At 54.1% G+C, this 17,486-nt stretch overlaps 1 protein-coding gene across 2 annotated transcripts in view; it reads right to left on the bottom strand.

Annotated features, from left to right (window-relative positions):
* Positions 1-1,375: 1,375 nt before the first annotated feature.
* Positions 1,376-17,486, bottom strand: part of ITGB5 (integrin subunit beta 5) — a 110,156-nt gene continuing 94,045 nt past the window's right edge. For both annotated transcript variants that reach the window (XM_029213845.1, XM_029213846.1), the window contains exons 11-15: positions 10,638-10,860; positions 6,687-6,790; positions 4,362-4,481; positions 2,858-3,024; positions 1,376-2,082 (exon numbers count right to left, since the gene is read on the bottom strand). In XM_029213845.1, coding sequence (XP_029069678.1) covers positions 1,987-2,082; positions 2,858-3,024; positions 4,362-4,481; positions 6,687-6,790; positions 10,638-10,860 — 710 coding nt within the window. In that variant the 3' untranslated portion in view covers positions 1,376-1,986. The remainder of the gene's footprint in view (positions 2,083-2,857; positions 3,025-4,361; positions 4,482-6,686; positions 6,791-10,637; positions 10,861-17,486) is intronic.

Raw genomic sequence — 17,486 nt, forward strand, 5'->3', positions numbered from 1 at the left:
AGAGAGCTTTGCAACCCACCTGCTCTGTTACCTGTGTTAACCGGGGGGGGGGGGCGGGGGGGCGGTGAGGGCACGGCCAAATCACCAGAGGAAAGAAGTAAGGGAACCACACCCTGGGTCAGAATCTCAGGAGTCTGGTCTCCGAACAGCTGTTCCCAGAGCTTCCAGCAGGGGGCAGCAGGGCATTGTCAGCGACAGCTCCATCAACAGCCATCTGGTGTCACTGAGGAAACAGCCCTAACTTCCACATCCGGGGGAAGCCTGGAGCAACTCATCCTTTCTGTCCGTAGCTCAAGAACGCTGTGCCCTTACAGAGCTGCCTGATGGAAAATGAGACTTCGAGCAAGTAAATGATGTGTCACCAGGAAACCCGCAATCAAACAAAAGAGAAACCCAAAGTTTCTTCTGAAATCTTATTTTTCTCAGTTTAGAAAAGTCTCAAAACCACCATGTGTCTATTTTGTATGTTTATCTACATTTGGCTTTATTCCAAAAAGGATTTAAGGCAGCTTCACCAAGTCACAAGGCCTCTGTTTCATCCTAATTACACAGGACAAAGGAAACACAGAATCTGTTCATATTTGCCGCAGGTAATAAATAGTCTGTTTACTGACAGGCATTTGTCTTAGTGTTTGCCAAAATGAAGCAAAGGGAACTTGGTCCAAGCTGAGAACAGATGAATCTGGGATGAAAGCCCAACAGCCTTGAAGTGATGCCAGCAGCAGCAAAGTGATTAGTGAAAGAGACTTTACAGAAAGGAGCAGGTAGCAGGAGGCCGGTGCTGCACCTGAGCCCTGGCTCTTTGTACCAGCTTGTCATTAGTTAGCCTTGTGACATGTGGGAAAGCCACTGCCCCTCTCTAGCAATCTGTTCCCTCTTCTACAAACGAGGGATTCCTATTCCCAGATAACTTTTGACTCAGATACGAGAACAGAGGGGACTTAAGGGCCCTGCAGGGAGGGACAGCTGAAATGGGTTTTGTGCTTTGGGGCACAGGACTCTGGCTGGGGAGGGCACTGGAAGGAAACTGTTGTCAATAATCATGTGCAAGAAGGGACTGTGTGTGGAAGCCACAGCCTGACCCTTAGCACCTGGGAACAGGGCAGGGAGGCCAGAGGGGTGGTCTTCACGGTTTCTAGCCTAAACTTTTTCTTTAAGTAAAAGCTCAGAGGCTCCAAAGACACCTGCTTACTTACCTAGGGCCACCCCTGCTAACCCCCTGGGTACCGCACAGAGCCCCGTGTGATGAGCCCTGGTCCGGAGTATTGGACTGGCTTGTGTGGCGTCCCCTGAGTGAGTACTCAGCCATTTCAATCCCCACTGGGGCACCATCCACTTCAGGAAGGAACGTGCACGTCGTAAAGAGTGTCAGGCAAACACAAAATCTTTTGGTTTTAATCTTTACTTTCAATCCCAAAAAATCTCTTTCCTTTTTGTTACAAAAGTACTAAACACACACAGACAGGGGAAGAAAGTTGACATCTGCAAACTATGTGCCTTCAATAGGCGTCTCAGTAATCCCATCACCAACACCCATGTGCAAGGCAGAGACACCAGGTAGGTAATTCTCAGGAATCGGAACTATACCATAGATGCACGGTCACTTTATTTCATTTAAAAATGATCAACAGGGGCGAAGCCAGACTGTGTGGGTTTTACTCACTCTGACACTCCCAAGAGCCTTCTCATCTGGCCAGCCTGGAGGTCCAGCCCTCCCGGAAGGGAGACGCGGCCTGCATCTCAGCAGTTCATTGGGACGACAAGCTGGAGGTGCTGAGGAAAGCCTAGAGCACTGTCGCCGGGCTTGGAGGGGTGGCCAGGTGGCACGGCCGGGCACCTTCCTGTGTGGGCTCCTCGCCCAGGCTCACCGGAAGGTGTCTGCGCTTGGCCGTGCAGGGAACCGTGCTCAAGCCGAGCAGCTGTCCAAAGCGTGTCCGTCTCTGGCTTGACCGCTTGCCCCTCCAGCCCTCTGAGGGGAAGGAGCCATCAGTCCACTGTGCCATTGTAGGATTTGTTGAACTTGTTGAAGGTGAAATCCACGGTGTGTGTGGAGATGGGCTTTCTGTACAGAGGGTTTGAAGCCTAGAGAACACAGCAGGTAAGAGGACGTGTGTTAGTTCATTCGTTCATTCGCACACACACAGGGTTGGAGGCCCTTCTAGGGTCAGTCACCCAGGAAGGCAGTGGGCCCCGCCCGCGGGTGAAGGCAACAGCCTTTTGCTGCAAGACTGGCTCCTCTAAGCCGGCCTGGGACGGTCCCGCCCCTCCCTGAGCTTTCTCTCTCCATCTCTGAAACAAGCGGCCGTGTCTGTTAGATGGTCTCTGAAGTCCCTTGCAGGTTTAACACACTCACTGGGGATTCAGGGGGTGCTCCCGCTTGCTCAGTCCTTCAGGAACGTGCAGTCTGCTTGGGGAGATAAGACACACACGGACACTGCGATAGACTGTGAGCACGTGGGACCCTCTCCTGGACCGCTGGACACAGCCTCCCGGCCGAGGCTGTGGCGAGTGCCTCTGCCGGTGAGCCTCCCGACCGGGGCCTGCTGCGGGGCTCCGTGCAGGGCGTCCAGAACTGGGCACACACCGCCTCTCAGGTTTCGCCTTTTCGTGTTTTTTGTTTTGTTTTGTTCTTTTTAACTTTTTGGCTGCACTGCGCAGCATGTGGGATCTTAGTTCCCCGACCAGGGATCGAACCCGAGCCCCCTGCAGTGGAAGCGCAGAGTCTTAACCGCTGCACCACCGGGAAAGCCCTCGCTTCTTTGTTCTGAATCCCAAAGACGTTAGTGGGCCTCTGCTTGAACTCAGCTGGACCGCTAAGCTTGACATTTTTTCTACTTCCAACTTCCCACTGGCTTACCATTTCATAGCGGGCCCTGGATCGCTCACTCTGGAACTTTGCAAACTCTCTCCGGTCGTGGATGGTGACAAGCAGCTTCCAGATGGCCAGGAGCGCAAGCCCAATCAGGATGATGCTGCCGACCACAGCCAGGAGGATGGTCATGGCATTGGGGGCAGTTCCACACTCTGGAGGGGACCAGGGCATGATGAGCAAAGCTACCGCCATCACCGTGCCCCTACCCCCCGACCTCAGGCCCGTCAGCTCTCCCCAAAGGCCTTCCCTGGATTCTCTGAGATCCCCACACTGCTTTTGAGAGACCTGGGTGGCAGGCAGGTTTCTCCAATGCACATAAAGTGGAAGATTCAAAGAGAACTGGTCACTGTTCCAAGGCCACACAGTAAGTCAATGGCAAAGTCTAGGAGAACCTTGGTGGCTGTTCCACTTTCTCCCACATGCTGTGTGTACGGCTGCATCTCCCCAGCTCGAAGCACCCACGCCCCAGCCCGGCCCCACCTCCCGTGCAGGACGCTGGACCAGGTCTCAGCTTTCCCGTAAATAGTTTCAGGAGTAGACTGGGCGGCAGGAGGTTTCATGAAGCTGCTTCCACAAGGGCTGGGCTGGGGGCCAGCCAACACTTGTAAGCCCTTAGTGTGGAGCCTTTGGAGCAAATGTGCTTATTTTCAAAGAACCGCAAAGACCGCTTGGAAACAGAGCCTCATTCTTACAGGCGTGCATCCTGGGCTAGGACCACAATCCTTCCCTCTGCCTCTGGCCTGGGGAAGGCACATTATGTGGTCTAGCCCCATTTGGAAAAACAGTTTGCAATGTTTTGAAAGGAAGAGAGCAGATCTTTTTCTGCACCGCCCATCTCTGCCCCGGCAACCTCCACCAGAGAAGAATGAAAGGGGTCATACTAGAAACCCTCATTACCCCAAGGAAAAGGGCCATTGGTCCCTGGGCCCAGAGCGTGGGGCAGAATTGCCCCTGTTAGATGAGAGCGTGCCGTCCTCGGGGGCCCAGGGAGCGAGGCATGGCACCTGCAGGAATGTCAACCCAGCGCTCCATCTGCCCTTCTAGGACTCCACTCCGGGAAGCAGCAGCCCGGCTAGGGCTGTGTGTACCCAGATGCTTCCTGACGCCCAGCCTTGATGGTCCAGACCTGCCCTGCACGCTCGCACCACCATTAGCCATGTAGGCCAAGTATGTTCTGTGCTTACTGTCAGCCCTGTGTCCCCTCCTTCAGGATGAGACACGCCCCCAGGGCAGGGCGCTATCCTCCTGTAACTCCCATTCCCCCAAGTCATGCCCCCCCCAAGCTCCGCCCCCGTGATGGGTCCCCATATATACAACCATCTTTCTTCTAAACTCTAGCAGTCAGGTAGAGGTGACCTTAGATCTTGATCTTTATATGGGACTGTATCCCTCCTCTCTCTGGAGTTTGGAAAGGATGGTGAGGAGAGAACGGGTGATGCATCAGAAACCGAGCCCCCAGGGGGAGCAGACGGAAGTGGCCCTCACCCACCTGGCTCCCTGAGGACTGTCAAGTTGGACTTCCCACTGGGGAGCTCTGCATACGTGAACATCATCACACAATCCTTGGCAGTTTTGTAGAAACAAAGCACAGCCTCCTGGTCATCTTTCGCTGGAAGAAAACCAAGCAGAAATGTCCTGAGTGTGTCTCTGAGTGATGCAGAGCGGCTAAGGGACGGGTGAGGAGCCGGGACCCCGCAAAGGAGAAAAGGGGGTGCAGGGAGGCTTAAAGGGAAGGCTGGACCTTAAAAATGAATTTCTCACATCAAGAACGCAGGCCCAGCGCTAAGTTAGGCTGCGCTGGGGACGTGAATTCCCTTCCATGCGAGGGAGGCCTCCGCAGGCTCACTGGGGTGAAAGGAGAGGGGGCACTACTGCTGGGGCGGGACTGGGCAACGGAATTGGGTAAAGAAAAGGGCCATCCTGCTGTCTGCGGAGGCCTGAGAGTTCAGGCTTGAGTCTACCTGGCTGAGAGCCGGCTGCAGAGGCCAGGAGTCAGCGGCACTTGCCTGAGATGAGAAACCAAAAAGACCCACGCGGCAAGGAGGGTGGGTGGATGAGAGACTGCACCTCCCACCCACGGTGCGCACCGCTGGCCTCGCTCCCCATAGTAAGAAGCCCCCTTCCTCAAGCTGCCTCAGCACCTGCCATCCCCACGCGGCTGTTACCTGAGAGGAAGGTATCACCAACCCCACTCCCCCCAGCTCCGCCCCACCAGGCACCGTCTGCATTCCAAGCCTCCCCCGGGACAGGGTTAGACTGATTTCCAGGGTGGAAAGGAAGCGGGGAAGGGCGTGAAGCAAGAGAGAGGCGGGTGGTAAGGGAATGACCCACTGGTCCTGAGTGACAACTGTGGGCTATTTTGTGACACGAAATGCTTTCTAGCTCTGCCCTTTGTAACCCTGTTGCTCGAAGGAGTCTCCACCTAGAACCAGACAATTCTGAGTGGTTATCAGACACGGAGGCCTGGGCTTTTGCTCTCGGCCCCCAATCCTAAGCCTGGTCTGGGTGAGTGTGAGCGAGCATGGGTATGAGAAAGCCTGGGGGAAGGAAGGAAAAGGATAACTGGTGAATGCGACAGAAATCTCTGTGAAGCAACTGCTTCATGACAAAGGGGCAGAGTGAGAGGCAGCTGTGCGTGAACAGCTGCATTTGCTCCAGAGCGAGTAAGTAGTCAGTGGGCCGGGGGAGCATCGCCATCTTTCTGTGGGTGCCCAGTCAGGGGGCAACGGCCCCAGGTCTGCAGGCAGAACTTGCTGTGAGCCAGACCTCAAGTCACAAGACAGAAGCAGGGCAGGAAAACGGGCATGAGAGGCCGGATTTGGGGAGGGAGGGGCAGGGGCTCCCTACTGTGGTACAGCCGTGACACACAGTAGGTGCCCAATGAATATGTGTTGGCGGAATACATGACTTGGCAGCCTCAGGAGCCATGATTCGGCCAGAGCCATCACTCAAGATCAGGGAGGCAGGAAAAAGGAGTGGGGAGACCTGTAGGAATGAGGAAGAGCCAGGGTAGCACTCGATCCCGGGTTCATTCGGACAGAATGTGAGCTCTGCCTCGTCTAATGCGCGCAGAGTATCGCGAGAGCTGCGCTGGGCTGAGGCCAGAGACTGGCTAGCTGGTCACCAAACATGGTTCCCCAGCTTCCTGGGCACAGCTGGACGACACTTCCCGCCATCCTTGCAGTAAACGTGGCTGGATGACTGAGCTCTGGGTGGGGGGGATGTTGTGTGCACCACTTCCAGGCCCCACCCATGTAAACCTCCCCCATGATTTTTCCCCATTTGCAGATTCAGTGGAGAGAATTCTGAGGACCCGGGGGAGGGTGGAAACACAATCTAGAGGGTACCTGGGCTCCTGAAGGAGCACAGAGAGACCCTGTCAACCAAGAACATCTTCACTGGACTTCGAGTGAGTGACAAACTGACTTTTATTTTGTTAAGTCATTGAGGTTTGGGGTTTGTTTGTTGTAGCAGCTAACAGTACTTATTCTAACTAATATACCAACTTCTCAGGAAGCCTGGGAGAAGATGTAGGAAGGGACGAGGCTTCAGAGATGGGACAGAAACTTAAGAACAGGAAGGTCTTACACCCTGGAGAGCCCAGAACCTATGACCTAACACAGGTACTCCAAGTCCTCTTGGGGAGCCAGCAAGGACTAGCCAAGGACACTGAGGTTGCTTCCTAACTCAAGGTTAAAACTACCCTCCTGTCTGCCAGGCAGCCCTGAAGATCACCCCCACGAGGGAGAAAGTCTCTACACGTCTGCCAAGATCCAGAAGGGGCCGGCTGCCCAGGGCCGCTCCCCACACTCACCGATGGTGTCCACCCGTGTGATCACCTCATCCTTGCACAGGTTCTGGCAGGTCTGGTTGTCAACTGAGCTCCCTGAGTGAAGCAGCAAGCACTCAACACAATCTCTTTGGAAAAGAGGCAAGAAATGTGGGTGTTAGATGCTGGGTAGTAACTCCACACATGTAACTGAGTGCATGTCCCAAGAGTGCAGGGTCCCAGCCCTCCTACAAGCCCCTAAAGGCTTTAACTTCTCCCATGTTCAGATGTTTGGCCTCAAGGAACATTTCTTCTCTGTCCTTCTTGCTGCTATCATGCAGGGAAGCCCAAGGGTTCTTGGAGGAACATATGTGGGTTTAGAAGCATGTCTGGTACACATGTCAAGTTGCAGGTTGGAAACCTTTCAAATTCTGACACCAGGAGGCAAATCCATCTGCACTCTGGTGCATCCAATGCCTCACTGAGGAGTCTGCCCCAAACAAGAAGTTTCTGAAGATAAAAAAGTGTTCCTGGCCTCGAAGAGGAGTCCTCACCCTCCCATGGCCCCAATTCCCAGGATCCCCACCAGGAGACCATCACCCAGGCAGGGCTCTCAGCACATTAAACTCTCTGGGTGGGCTTTCAAGACAAAACACCACTGCCTGGGCCCAACCACACCCATGGAATCTGAATCTCTGGGGCTGGACCTGGGCTCTTGGGGATTCTGAGTAAAGGTGAGGGCTGAGAACCACCGTCCTGGAGACTCTCAGGCCCTTGCCCCCTTCCTGCTCCCACATAGAGCCCACCTGGCAGGGGAGCTAAGCTCTAAGGGTCCGTAAAGCTTGTTGTGGAGGGGAGAGAGGGTCTCTGACCTCTATGGGGGACTGGGGGATGGGGGAGCATAGATGAGATGCTGAGAACTGAACTCCAGGGAGAAGGGGGTTGGAACAAAACAACCAGCTGATGGGGAACGTGCAGGAACTTTCTGAAGTGATGGTGCTCGGTGGCCGGCAAGGATGGTGAGAGACCCCAAAGGAGAGGTTTCCCAGGAAATGGGGTGAGGACTCCAGAGCCAAGTGTGCTGGGAGGGCCACTGCCTCCCTGCCGCTGTGCCCTGGCACCCGAGGGCAGGCGAGCCTCAGCCACATGGGGGGACAGCAGCCCAACCTACCCCACAGGCCTGTGGGGACCAAAGGGGCTGCGTGTCTGGAAATCTCCCTGGCAAAAATATGGAGGGTTGCACCATCACAATGCACTGCCTTTATTAGTATCATTTAAAAATTCCGTAGGATGGAGAGACCAGTTACTACGTTTCCAGGGCAGAAACTGTGGCCTGAAGGGAGCTGGGAGCGTTTCATCAAGTCGCCCTATTTTACAGGTGAAGTAAGTGAGGAATCAGTGACAGCAGGTTCCCGCACCCAGGTACCTGCCTCTCTGTCAGGTCCCTCCCTCAGTCCTTACTCCACTTTCTGAACACCGAGGAGGAATGGGCGAGTGAGTAGACTGTGGAGGGAAAGTAGGTAAGACTTTCTTACCAGGGTCCTAATATGCTTAAGAATCCAACTACCCTCGGATTGGCCGCAAAATCCCACTCTCCCGGTGATGACTTCATGGAAACATTCTGAATTCAGTTAAACAAGTAGGTAAATCTTGCATCTCTCCTGAGGCCAGAGCCCCAGCGCGCAGGCATCTGAGACTTGGCTGGGCGCCGGGAAGGCGTGGCTCCAGCTCCGGTCATTCATGCTGACGCCACTGCCCCTCCTCCACCCGTGGATTAACACACTGCAAAGAAAGGCGGCTGCTTCCGGTCTCCGCTAGGATTCACTGAGCCCTCCATCTGCATGCCCTGTTGTCATGAAACCACAGGGCCGCTTCCAGGGAACATTCCCTAATCACCCATGTGGACAAATGAGTTTAACCTGTGTGCTCCGCATACTGGATTGAATCTTGTGATCTACTGCAGTCACGTATTAAAATGTCTGGCCTTTAAACAAACAAGTTGCTGAGACAGACTTTGCTCAGGGAGACTGTTAATTGAAATCAGCTGAAACTGAATATGAACTCACCCAAGGTGAAGAGCGTGTTTGGTCAGTTCTAGAAAGTGGAGATTGACTGCTCTGAAACCCCAGAAAAAAAAGGACATAGGCATTCAAAACCTGTTGGCTCTCAGCAAAGCAGCAAGTAGAAAAACAGCCTGAAGTAAGGCACTATCAAAGGTACTTTGTTTAAAAAAAAAAAAAAAGTGACAACTAGGCTGTGAAAGAGACTGTGTCAGTGTGGCCCGGAGACAAGTAAGAAGGATGAGTGAGGTTCCCCTATGGCATCTCTTTGCTCTCCTTGCTCCTTTGATATTGCTTAATGGATAACAAATCACCAAGTCTATGTCTTCTTGGAAATGAATGCTTTAAACATTTAAAGCTAAGGTGGTCTTCCCAAGAGGCCTTTTAACTGACCTAAGCCAACCCTATATTGCCCTGCTGCTCCGGAAGAAGGAAAGAAACAGGCTTGATCTGCCTTTATTGGTTCCATGTGTATTGTCCTAGCTTGCCACCAGCCCCCATCAACCTCATATGCCCCAAGGTCTGGGAGCCCATACTCAAAAGGGTTCTGCTGGTGGGAGAGCTGGGGGTAGGGCACCTCCCTCAGGCATTCGATGTTGATAATGGCCATGATTCCAGGCTCAGATAGCCACAGCTATTTGGGCTCCAGATCCAGGATCCTAACCTCCTCCTTCCCCTGGGATGTTTCTATTTGGATTTCTGTTGGTTCTCTGCTCTTAGCAGGTCTAAAGTAGATCTGTGTTTCTTCTCGCTTACTCTGCCTGGCTTCCCTCTAATTACACAGAATAAAATCTGGCCCTGTCTATCTTGTCTCTCCATCTGCGGCCAGCTTTCAATTACCCACGCCTGGATTATTTGTGGCAAACATCCAACCAGGGGTTCTGCCACCCAGAACGTTTCTGAGTGCAGACTGACCGGCAGCCACGGCTGCTCAGGGAGCATGAACTCGTCTCATTAGGAGCCCGAGCCAGGGGTTTGGAAGGGAAATCTGCCAAAAAAAACTGCACAGTTGCGTTTCCCAGCCAAAGAGAAACAACGTCTGTATTATTATTTGTTGCTGATTATCTGTGCCCTTAGGACAAGGATGATGATGGCACAGCTGTTTCTCTAGCAAAATTCAAGAGAAACTGTCACTCTTGCTCTCCCGATGGCATAACTCCCCAATTTAATTCCGCCTCATTCGCACGCTGACGGAGTGTGAAGGGCAGAGCCGTGGGGAGGTCAACAGGGGACTGTAACCCCACGGCTGGGTCGGTGGAGGCCTGGAACCCGCGCCTGGACAATCTGCATTCAGCAGCGCAGAGACCCACTCCATTATCTGTACAAATGGAGCAGAAAATTCCAAAGCCACTGTAATTTGCTCCTGGCTTGCCTTATCTAGGTCGGGTGCCCTCCTGTCCAGTTTACCTTCTGACGATGTTTTGTTTAAAGCAGCATTTCCCATATGGGGGGGCCTGTGAAACATTGTTTGGGAGATGTTAATGGGGCAGGGGGGCAAATTCATTTGGAAGAAAGATGCATGCTGAATGTCCTTTTAAAATACTCAGTGACACACTAAAGGCTCAAGAAGATGCAATTTTGGTACTAAAATCAGTTTAATTTCATTTAACTTAGTAATCCTATAACTTCTAAACTTGTTTAGGAACAGAGTAACAGTTTTTGTTGCTGTTGTTATGTTTTGATTTCGGGTTTTTTTTACAAAATCCCCATGCAACCAGTGTTTCAAAGACCCTATTCTAGTTAATGTTAGTAAGAGTTTCGATCCCCAGCAAGTCTGTGGGGGGAAGATGCAGGAGATGGGGGGTGAGAGGCTGGCCAGCCCTGAGGGCTGACTGGCCGGATGACAGGCCTGGTCTGGGGGAGACGCTAGGGTTGGGCAGGGCGGGGGGGGGGGGGGGGGGGGGGGTGAAGGGCTGTGTAGGGGGCGGCGCTTTACCTCTTGGTGCTGCAAGCATCCAGGCAGGTCGGGCACTTCTCACACGTCTCCCCAAAGGCCCCTGGCTCCGTGCACTGGCACTGCCCACAGACACAGTGCCCGCGGTCACTGCAGATCTGGCCATCCCTGGCCTGGCACGTACTGATGTCTGTCGAGCAGTTACAGTTGTCCCCGATGTAACCTGCGTGGCATTTGCATTCTCCGCAGTGACAGTCGCCATGGCCTAAAGTACACACATGGCACATCAGCGCCTGCCTGCTTACACGGACACACAACCAACCGCCCAGCGCCTGCCGTGTGCCAGACACTGGGGATCCAACAGAATGAGACGCCGACTGTGCCCTCGCAGGCCGTCTGGGCAGACAAAGAGGGCCTGGTGCTGACACGGGGTGATAGCAGGGCGCCCGGGCAGTGCGTATGGCCCGGCTGGGCTGAGTGCTGTTCCAAGTCAGTCCAGAACTTGGCCAAGTCGTGCCACAGGCCCAGGACACCAGAGAGCTTCTTCCTGTCTCCCGTGTTACGTGATTAATGGCCCCAGTACCTGTGAATGTGACCTCGTATGGCAAAGGAGACTCTGCAATGTGATTAAGTGAAGGATTTTAAGATGGGGGAGATTCTCCCGGATTATCCACGGGGGCCCTAAGTGCCACCACAAGGGTCCATATGAGAGGAAGGCACGGGGAGATCTGACTACAGAAGGAGGTGGCAACGGACAGGAGAAGCAAGATGCTGCGCTGCTACCTTTGAAGATGGAGGAGGAGACCTCGAGGAGCCCGGAATGCAAGGAACGCAGCCCTGCAAGACGGAAAAGGCGAGGGAAGGGCCCTCGCCCAGAGCCTCAGGCCGAGGAGTGCGGGCAGCCCTGCTGCCACCTCGACTTCAGCCAGAGGAAACGATTTCAGACTCTGACCTCCAGAAAAGAGAACACATCCGAGTTGTTTTCAGTCGCTAAATTTGTGGTACCCTAACACAGCCACGAAGGAAACCAACACAGTTGTTGCCCCTCAGTCTCAGTGAGACGCTGATTCTTGCTCTGGCCTTGGAGCCGCGGGCCAGAGCCGGATGACTCACGAGCAGGTGCGGGGGACGGCAGCGGCTAACACCGAACTACGCACGTGTCAGGCTTTACAGCACGAACTCGATGAATTCTTACAACCATCCCACGCGCACAAGTGATGAAACTGACACACGGAAGGATGAAGCAGCTTGCTGACGGTCAGACAGCTAGCAGCTGCAGAGCCGGGACCCAAACCGGGGAGTGTGGCTCCAGGGCCTACGGTCTGAACTCCAGGATCCGTGGCCTCTCAGGAGAAGAGGACAGAGCAGGCCCTAATCCAGATGAGAACCAGCTGAGGGGCCCCCGCTCCCCCCTTGCAGGAGGAACCCTTTCCACAGCCTGCAAGGGAGGAGGAGCTGGGCATCCCCTCCCGGTTCTGCAGGCATCAAGGGCAGGGGAGCTGCTGGGCTCAGAGGACTGAGTAAGTGTGCGCACCAGGCACGCGCGTGTGCACGCTGGACAGCACCAGCCTCCAAGGGGGCCAGAAGCCTGATAGTTAGTGGTTCTCTATGTTTTGCTAACAGAGGCAGAAAGCAGTGCTACAGATGGCACTTAATTTCTAAAAACCTTCCTTATACTGTCACTGCGGCATATTGTCCTTTCTCATGCCATTTTGCTAAGGCTAATATCAACAGCACCAAGAATCTGTATTTACTGAGAACCCACTGACATACTAGCAGGAGACCAGGCAGGCAGGGGATGGCATCAGACAGGGGCGCCTTGCATTTTATTCCCGCTCCTGAGTCAGTTATCCTTGTAGTCGGACCTCAGCACCTTCTAAGACCACCAATGAGTGCGACCCACAATTCACGTCAGGACCTAACTCCAGAGAGCCTCTTCACCCCCACTTCCTTCCTGTCCCCCTCCCCAACTTGTCTGCTCTGTTGAGCCTAGAATCTGCAGGAGGCAGGGAGGCCATCTGGAGCCGCCAGACCTCCCCTCCCTCCCGTGCATGCGGGGCAGCCTCTCTGCAGCCCAGGGATACAGAGCCCCAGCAGATACTTTGCTGGGCGAGAGCACCCTTCCACTTCACAGCCAGTGCCGAGGCATATGGCAGCCCTCTGGGAGAGGTGAGGAAAGCCAGACCCCAGCCAGGAGGAGGCTGTGGAGTACAATTTAACTGCCTGGAAGCTGGCGTGTGATGTGTGGGCCACAGGAGAGAGCTGCACCCCTGCTCACGGGTTACACGGTGGGGGGGGGGCAGTAGGGGCATGGGAGGGAAAGGGCAGCAGACAGCACAACTCACCCGAGGGAGGGAGGCCTGCACACCCTTCCTCTGCACCAATCCCTGAACAGCCCTGGCAAGCAGGAAACCACCCCCCACAGGAAGTCTTCCCAAATGAAATGGATCCAATCTGCACAACTCCCTAACTCTCGGCCTCAGGACCACATTGGTCAAGAGGCTGTTTTAAATTAAAATGGTTCACTGTCAGGGTGATTTTCCCCCCAACATTTTATTATGACAATTCCAAACCTGCAGCCAAGTTGAAAGGACTGTACAGAGAACATCCATCCACTTACCACCCCCGTTCCACCATCAGTATGCAGCCAGCTGCTTTATCACACATCTATCCATCCCTCCATCCATCCATCAATCCATATTTTTTTAAATGCATTTCAAAGTGAGTTGCAGTTATCAGTGCACTTGAGGAGTGGTTTTTAATACAGCTCTGGTCTCTCCAGTGGCTTGTACATCATGCCATCCAGTCAAGCAAAAATAGAGGAAGTAAGACGCACAGTTGGTGCCATATATACAAACAGCAAAGACACTACTCAGGCCAGAGAGCCTGCTTTACTTGACACGGTGAGTGTTGTTTCCCTTCCTTCTCTGTTTTTGGCAGCAGTATAAAATGAACCAAATAAAAACCTAGCACAACATTCCAAAGTGTCAAAGGTTTGGTGAGAAGGTAGTATATTATTTCATTTGGGGTGAAGTATGGGTGTGTGTATGTGCTGAAGGGAGAACTTGCTCCCCATGGTGACTGGGCATCTAATGTGAAAAGATCTGCTGCTCACTGAGAAGTTGGCAAAGGTGCCAGATGCTCTGTACTTCCCACCATGATGGTTAACTGGCAAGTAAACCCAGCTGCCTTGGGTACATCTGACATCACGAAGACCTGAGAGCTCCAAAACCCAGCCCACAGTCAAAGCAGTTGAGGGTGCCCCTAGATCTGGGGTGCAATTACAGAGTTAGGAGTCAAGGGCAGGAGAGAGTGGGAGCTGGCAACTCACCCAAGGTCACCACGGCTCCATGGAGAGGGACGGAACTCACTGCCAAAGACCTAAGCCGTTCCTGAAAGCCTCCTACAGCACGTGAGAGGCGTGGACGTGGCAAGAAAGAAATGCTGTGCGAAGAACCTGTGAGCGAGAGCACGAAGCGCCCCGGCCCACAGGGGGAGGGTGGGCAAGCAGGCGGGAGCCGCTGAGGGCCGGGGGGCCTCGGAAAGTCCTTATCCACGTGGCGTTTTGGCCTCAAACATTTGCCAAGTCCAACGCAAGGTCCCATCAAGTCAAACTAGGAGAGAAGCCACGCTCGGTGAAATGGCTGAAGCCACTGGAGTGCTGTCCTCGGGGACTCCCGTGATGGCCCCAGTTTGTCTGTCAGGTGGTTCATCGCCTCTCAAAGACAATGGAAAGCAGCTACGGCAGAGAGGTGACGCATGCCTCGTCCTCCTTCACTCCCACGCAGACCGTGCCGTCTAATCAGGGGATTCTCTGCCAGGGAGCCCGGGCTTGGCCTCAGAATCCTCCTCAACACTGTCCTCCAAGGAGGTTCTACCAACTGGTGGGAGCCGGCACACAAGGTACAACCACTTGCCATGTCGGTTTAAAGTTTCCAAGTCTCCCTGAGAAAGCGTGACCCATATAGAGTGTCATAAACTTCATAAATCTGGTCACAATTTATCCTAATCCAAAGGTTCTCAGACCCTGCACTCGGGCGGGCCTCAACCTGCACGTACAGAGATTTCCACATCCGCTGGTCAGCCCTTGGCCTCTCCTAATGCCCTAGTAGGAACATGTTATTAAAATGACAAGGGTCATTCGGTCATGTCCCCAGGCTCAATAACCCATCAATCACCAGGAGAGGAATGGGAACAGGATCCTGGCTAACAGCACCGAGAGGGCGGAAGCAAGGACTCCGCATCAAAACAAAGCTCGTTTATAACGCTTCCCCGGCACCCTGGCAAAGGGCGCTGAACTTCATGACGCCTGTTTAATACCGTGCGGACGGACATAGAAATATTTTCATTACCCATAGACAGGGATGCTGAAGGGCATGTGAAAGCACTTTGTAAGCTGTGAATTGCTACATGTGCAAGCTATTATTAGTACCTTTGTTAGAATGACTGATAGCTAAATGGACAGGAAGTTGTAAATGTGTCTATTTATACAGAATTTCAGCTCTACAGAATTCAGCAGCTTTCCATCAGCAAAACGGTGCTTGTGTGGGCCATGGGCCAAGACGCAGCCCCCCCACCCCACCCCCAGCCGATCAAGTAGAATACTGGCTATTCAGAGGCAGGGACGCCCCTGAAGCAGGCGGGGAAGGAGCTGCCAGAGAGGAGGGAGGGGGCACGTGAGGAAGCCCCAGCACCAGTGCTCTGTAGAGGTCAAGAAGGACAAATCCTACAGTGCGGTGGGGCGGTGAGGGCAGGATCCAGTGGTAGAGAGGTGAGGAGGTGGCCACAGCGAGCGCGGCAACTCCCACAAGGAATCTGGTTGTGCAGGGAAAGGAAGAGATGGCGGGGAAAGGGGCTGGGGATTTTGAAGAGGGGATATTCGAGCATCCTTCTGATTAAAGAGAAAGATACAGAAGAGAGAACATTTGGGTGGAAGTAGAGGGATCGAGGGAAGAACAAACCCCAAAGAGATCATAGCAGAAAGAGGTTAGTGGGGTGGGGAGGCGAGAGAGAGAGAAAAAGAGAGAGAATGAGAGAGCGAGTAGCTGGGGGGTGAGGACTGTGGCCGGAGGAGCTCAGGCTAACCGCAATCAGCTGTGTGAAAGGCTGGCGGCTGTGCTGGAACCACATTCAAGTGTCACCTTGGGCAAGTCCCTAAACCTGACGATCATTTCCTCATCTGTCAATGAGGGCAATGCCTTCCTCGTGGGAGTGTCATCAGAAATACTGGTGTTAATGCAAATCAGACCCCTACCCACAGCAGCCAGCACACGACCGGACCGTCCCTGAAGCTCAGCAAGGAGCTCGGAGGCCGTTGCACCGGACCGCGGTCACAGGGCCGTGCAGGCGTGACCTGGAGAGAGGGTTGAGAAGTCGGGGATCATGCAGTGGGAGGGCACAACCTCTAAACGGGGGGAAGATCAAGGGGGTAGAAAGCAAGGATCTGCAGGAGCGAGGGGCGGGTTGACAGGGGTGGGAGGCGGCCAGTCGTCCTCAGGAAAAGGAGGCGTGGGCCTTCTTTCATGAGGTGGAGGATGAAGGGCAGCCTGTTTACCATGGAACGTGGGTGGTGGCTAACCGAGCAGGGATACAACGAAACATTTGGAAAATGAGGCAGTAGAGTGTGGTGGTTAACATGTGGCTTCTGAAGTCAGAGAGCCCGGGGTTGGCCTCCTGAATCCATTTACCAGCAGTAAATGATGTTTAACCCCGCTGCATCTCAGCTCCTTCACTTTAAAATGGGGCCTTATTAAAGATGTTCCCACTCGTAGGGTTGTTGTATGAGTTCAATCACATAACCTGTATAAAGCGCTTAGTGTTTGGCATATAATAAGTGCTCAGTTAATGCTAGCTAGCTTCATCATTGTCGCTGTTATAATGGGAGTGTGTGGGGAGCGGAAGCTTGGAGTAGATAATCTCAGAGAATGGGAGAGGGAATAATTTCTGCGAGCTTGAATCAAAGACTTCCAGGATTAGGGAGTTCCCTGGCAGTCCAGGTGTTAGGACTCAGCACTTTCACTGCCGGGGCCTGGGTTCAGTCCCTGGTCAGGGAACTAAGATGCTGCAAGCCGAGCAGCTCAGCCAAATTATAAAAAACAAAAAACAAGCATTCCAGGGTTAAAAGCTCCCATAAGGTTATGTAATCCACGCCCAGCCCAAAGCGAGAACACCCAGGGCCTGGTGAAGCTGCTCCCTCAACCCCAGAGCCTTGGCACGGAGGCTGACACCCAACAGCACTGGAGGCCCTGCTTGGGGGGCACTCCAGCCCTCAGCAGGAAGGGGACAGCTAGATGTCTGAGGCACGGCCTATGTGGCCCTCGGCCCCAAGCTGGACTCCGGTCTGCAAAGGCCCAAGACAGCCCTAGGGTGACCTCAGAGGACCTGCGTGAGGGCCCTGGAGCTGGAGGAAGGAAGGAGCCCGCCTGGGATGAGGCAGAAACAAGAAGTGGGTGTCTTCTCCCCATCCTGGCCCAGTCAGGAGCAAGGGTCATGACCACAGAGACGTCAGACCCTCAGGGTACAAATGTCTCTCCACAGCTGGTCCAAAAATAGTTTCCATCCAGCTCAGGAATGCACTGCACTTCCCTTGCTGATCAGCTTCCGCCCCCTCCCCTCGGCCTCCAGGAGGCCTTTCAGGCTGGCAGAGGGCTGAGGAGGGCAGGGCTGCGCTCAGCTCCCCAGCCCCCCAGACAGGAAGGGCACCTCCCCTGCTCCTGTCTCTCCCTCTCCCTATCCCACTATCTTCATCCCTCTCTCACACAAGTAGATGCTCTCCGTTTCCGCCTCCCCCAAGCTCCCCCATGGGCACCCTCCTCCCGCCGCCCCGGCACCCTCCTCCCGCAGCCCCAGCATCCCCCTCCTCCCGCAGCCCCAGCATCCCCCTCCTCCCGC

Source organism: Monodon monoceros, unplaced genomic scaffold (genome assembly GCF_005190385.1).
Source record: "Monodon monoceros isolate NGI ecotype Baffin Bay Population unplaced genomic scaffold, NGI_Narwhal_1 Super_Scaffold_11, whole genome shotgun sequence".
NCBI lineage: Eukaryota > Metazoa > Chordata > Mammalia > Artiodactyla > Monodontidae > Monodon > Monodon monoceros.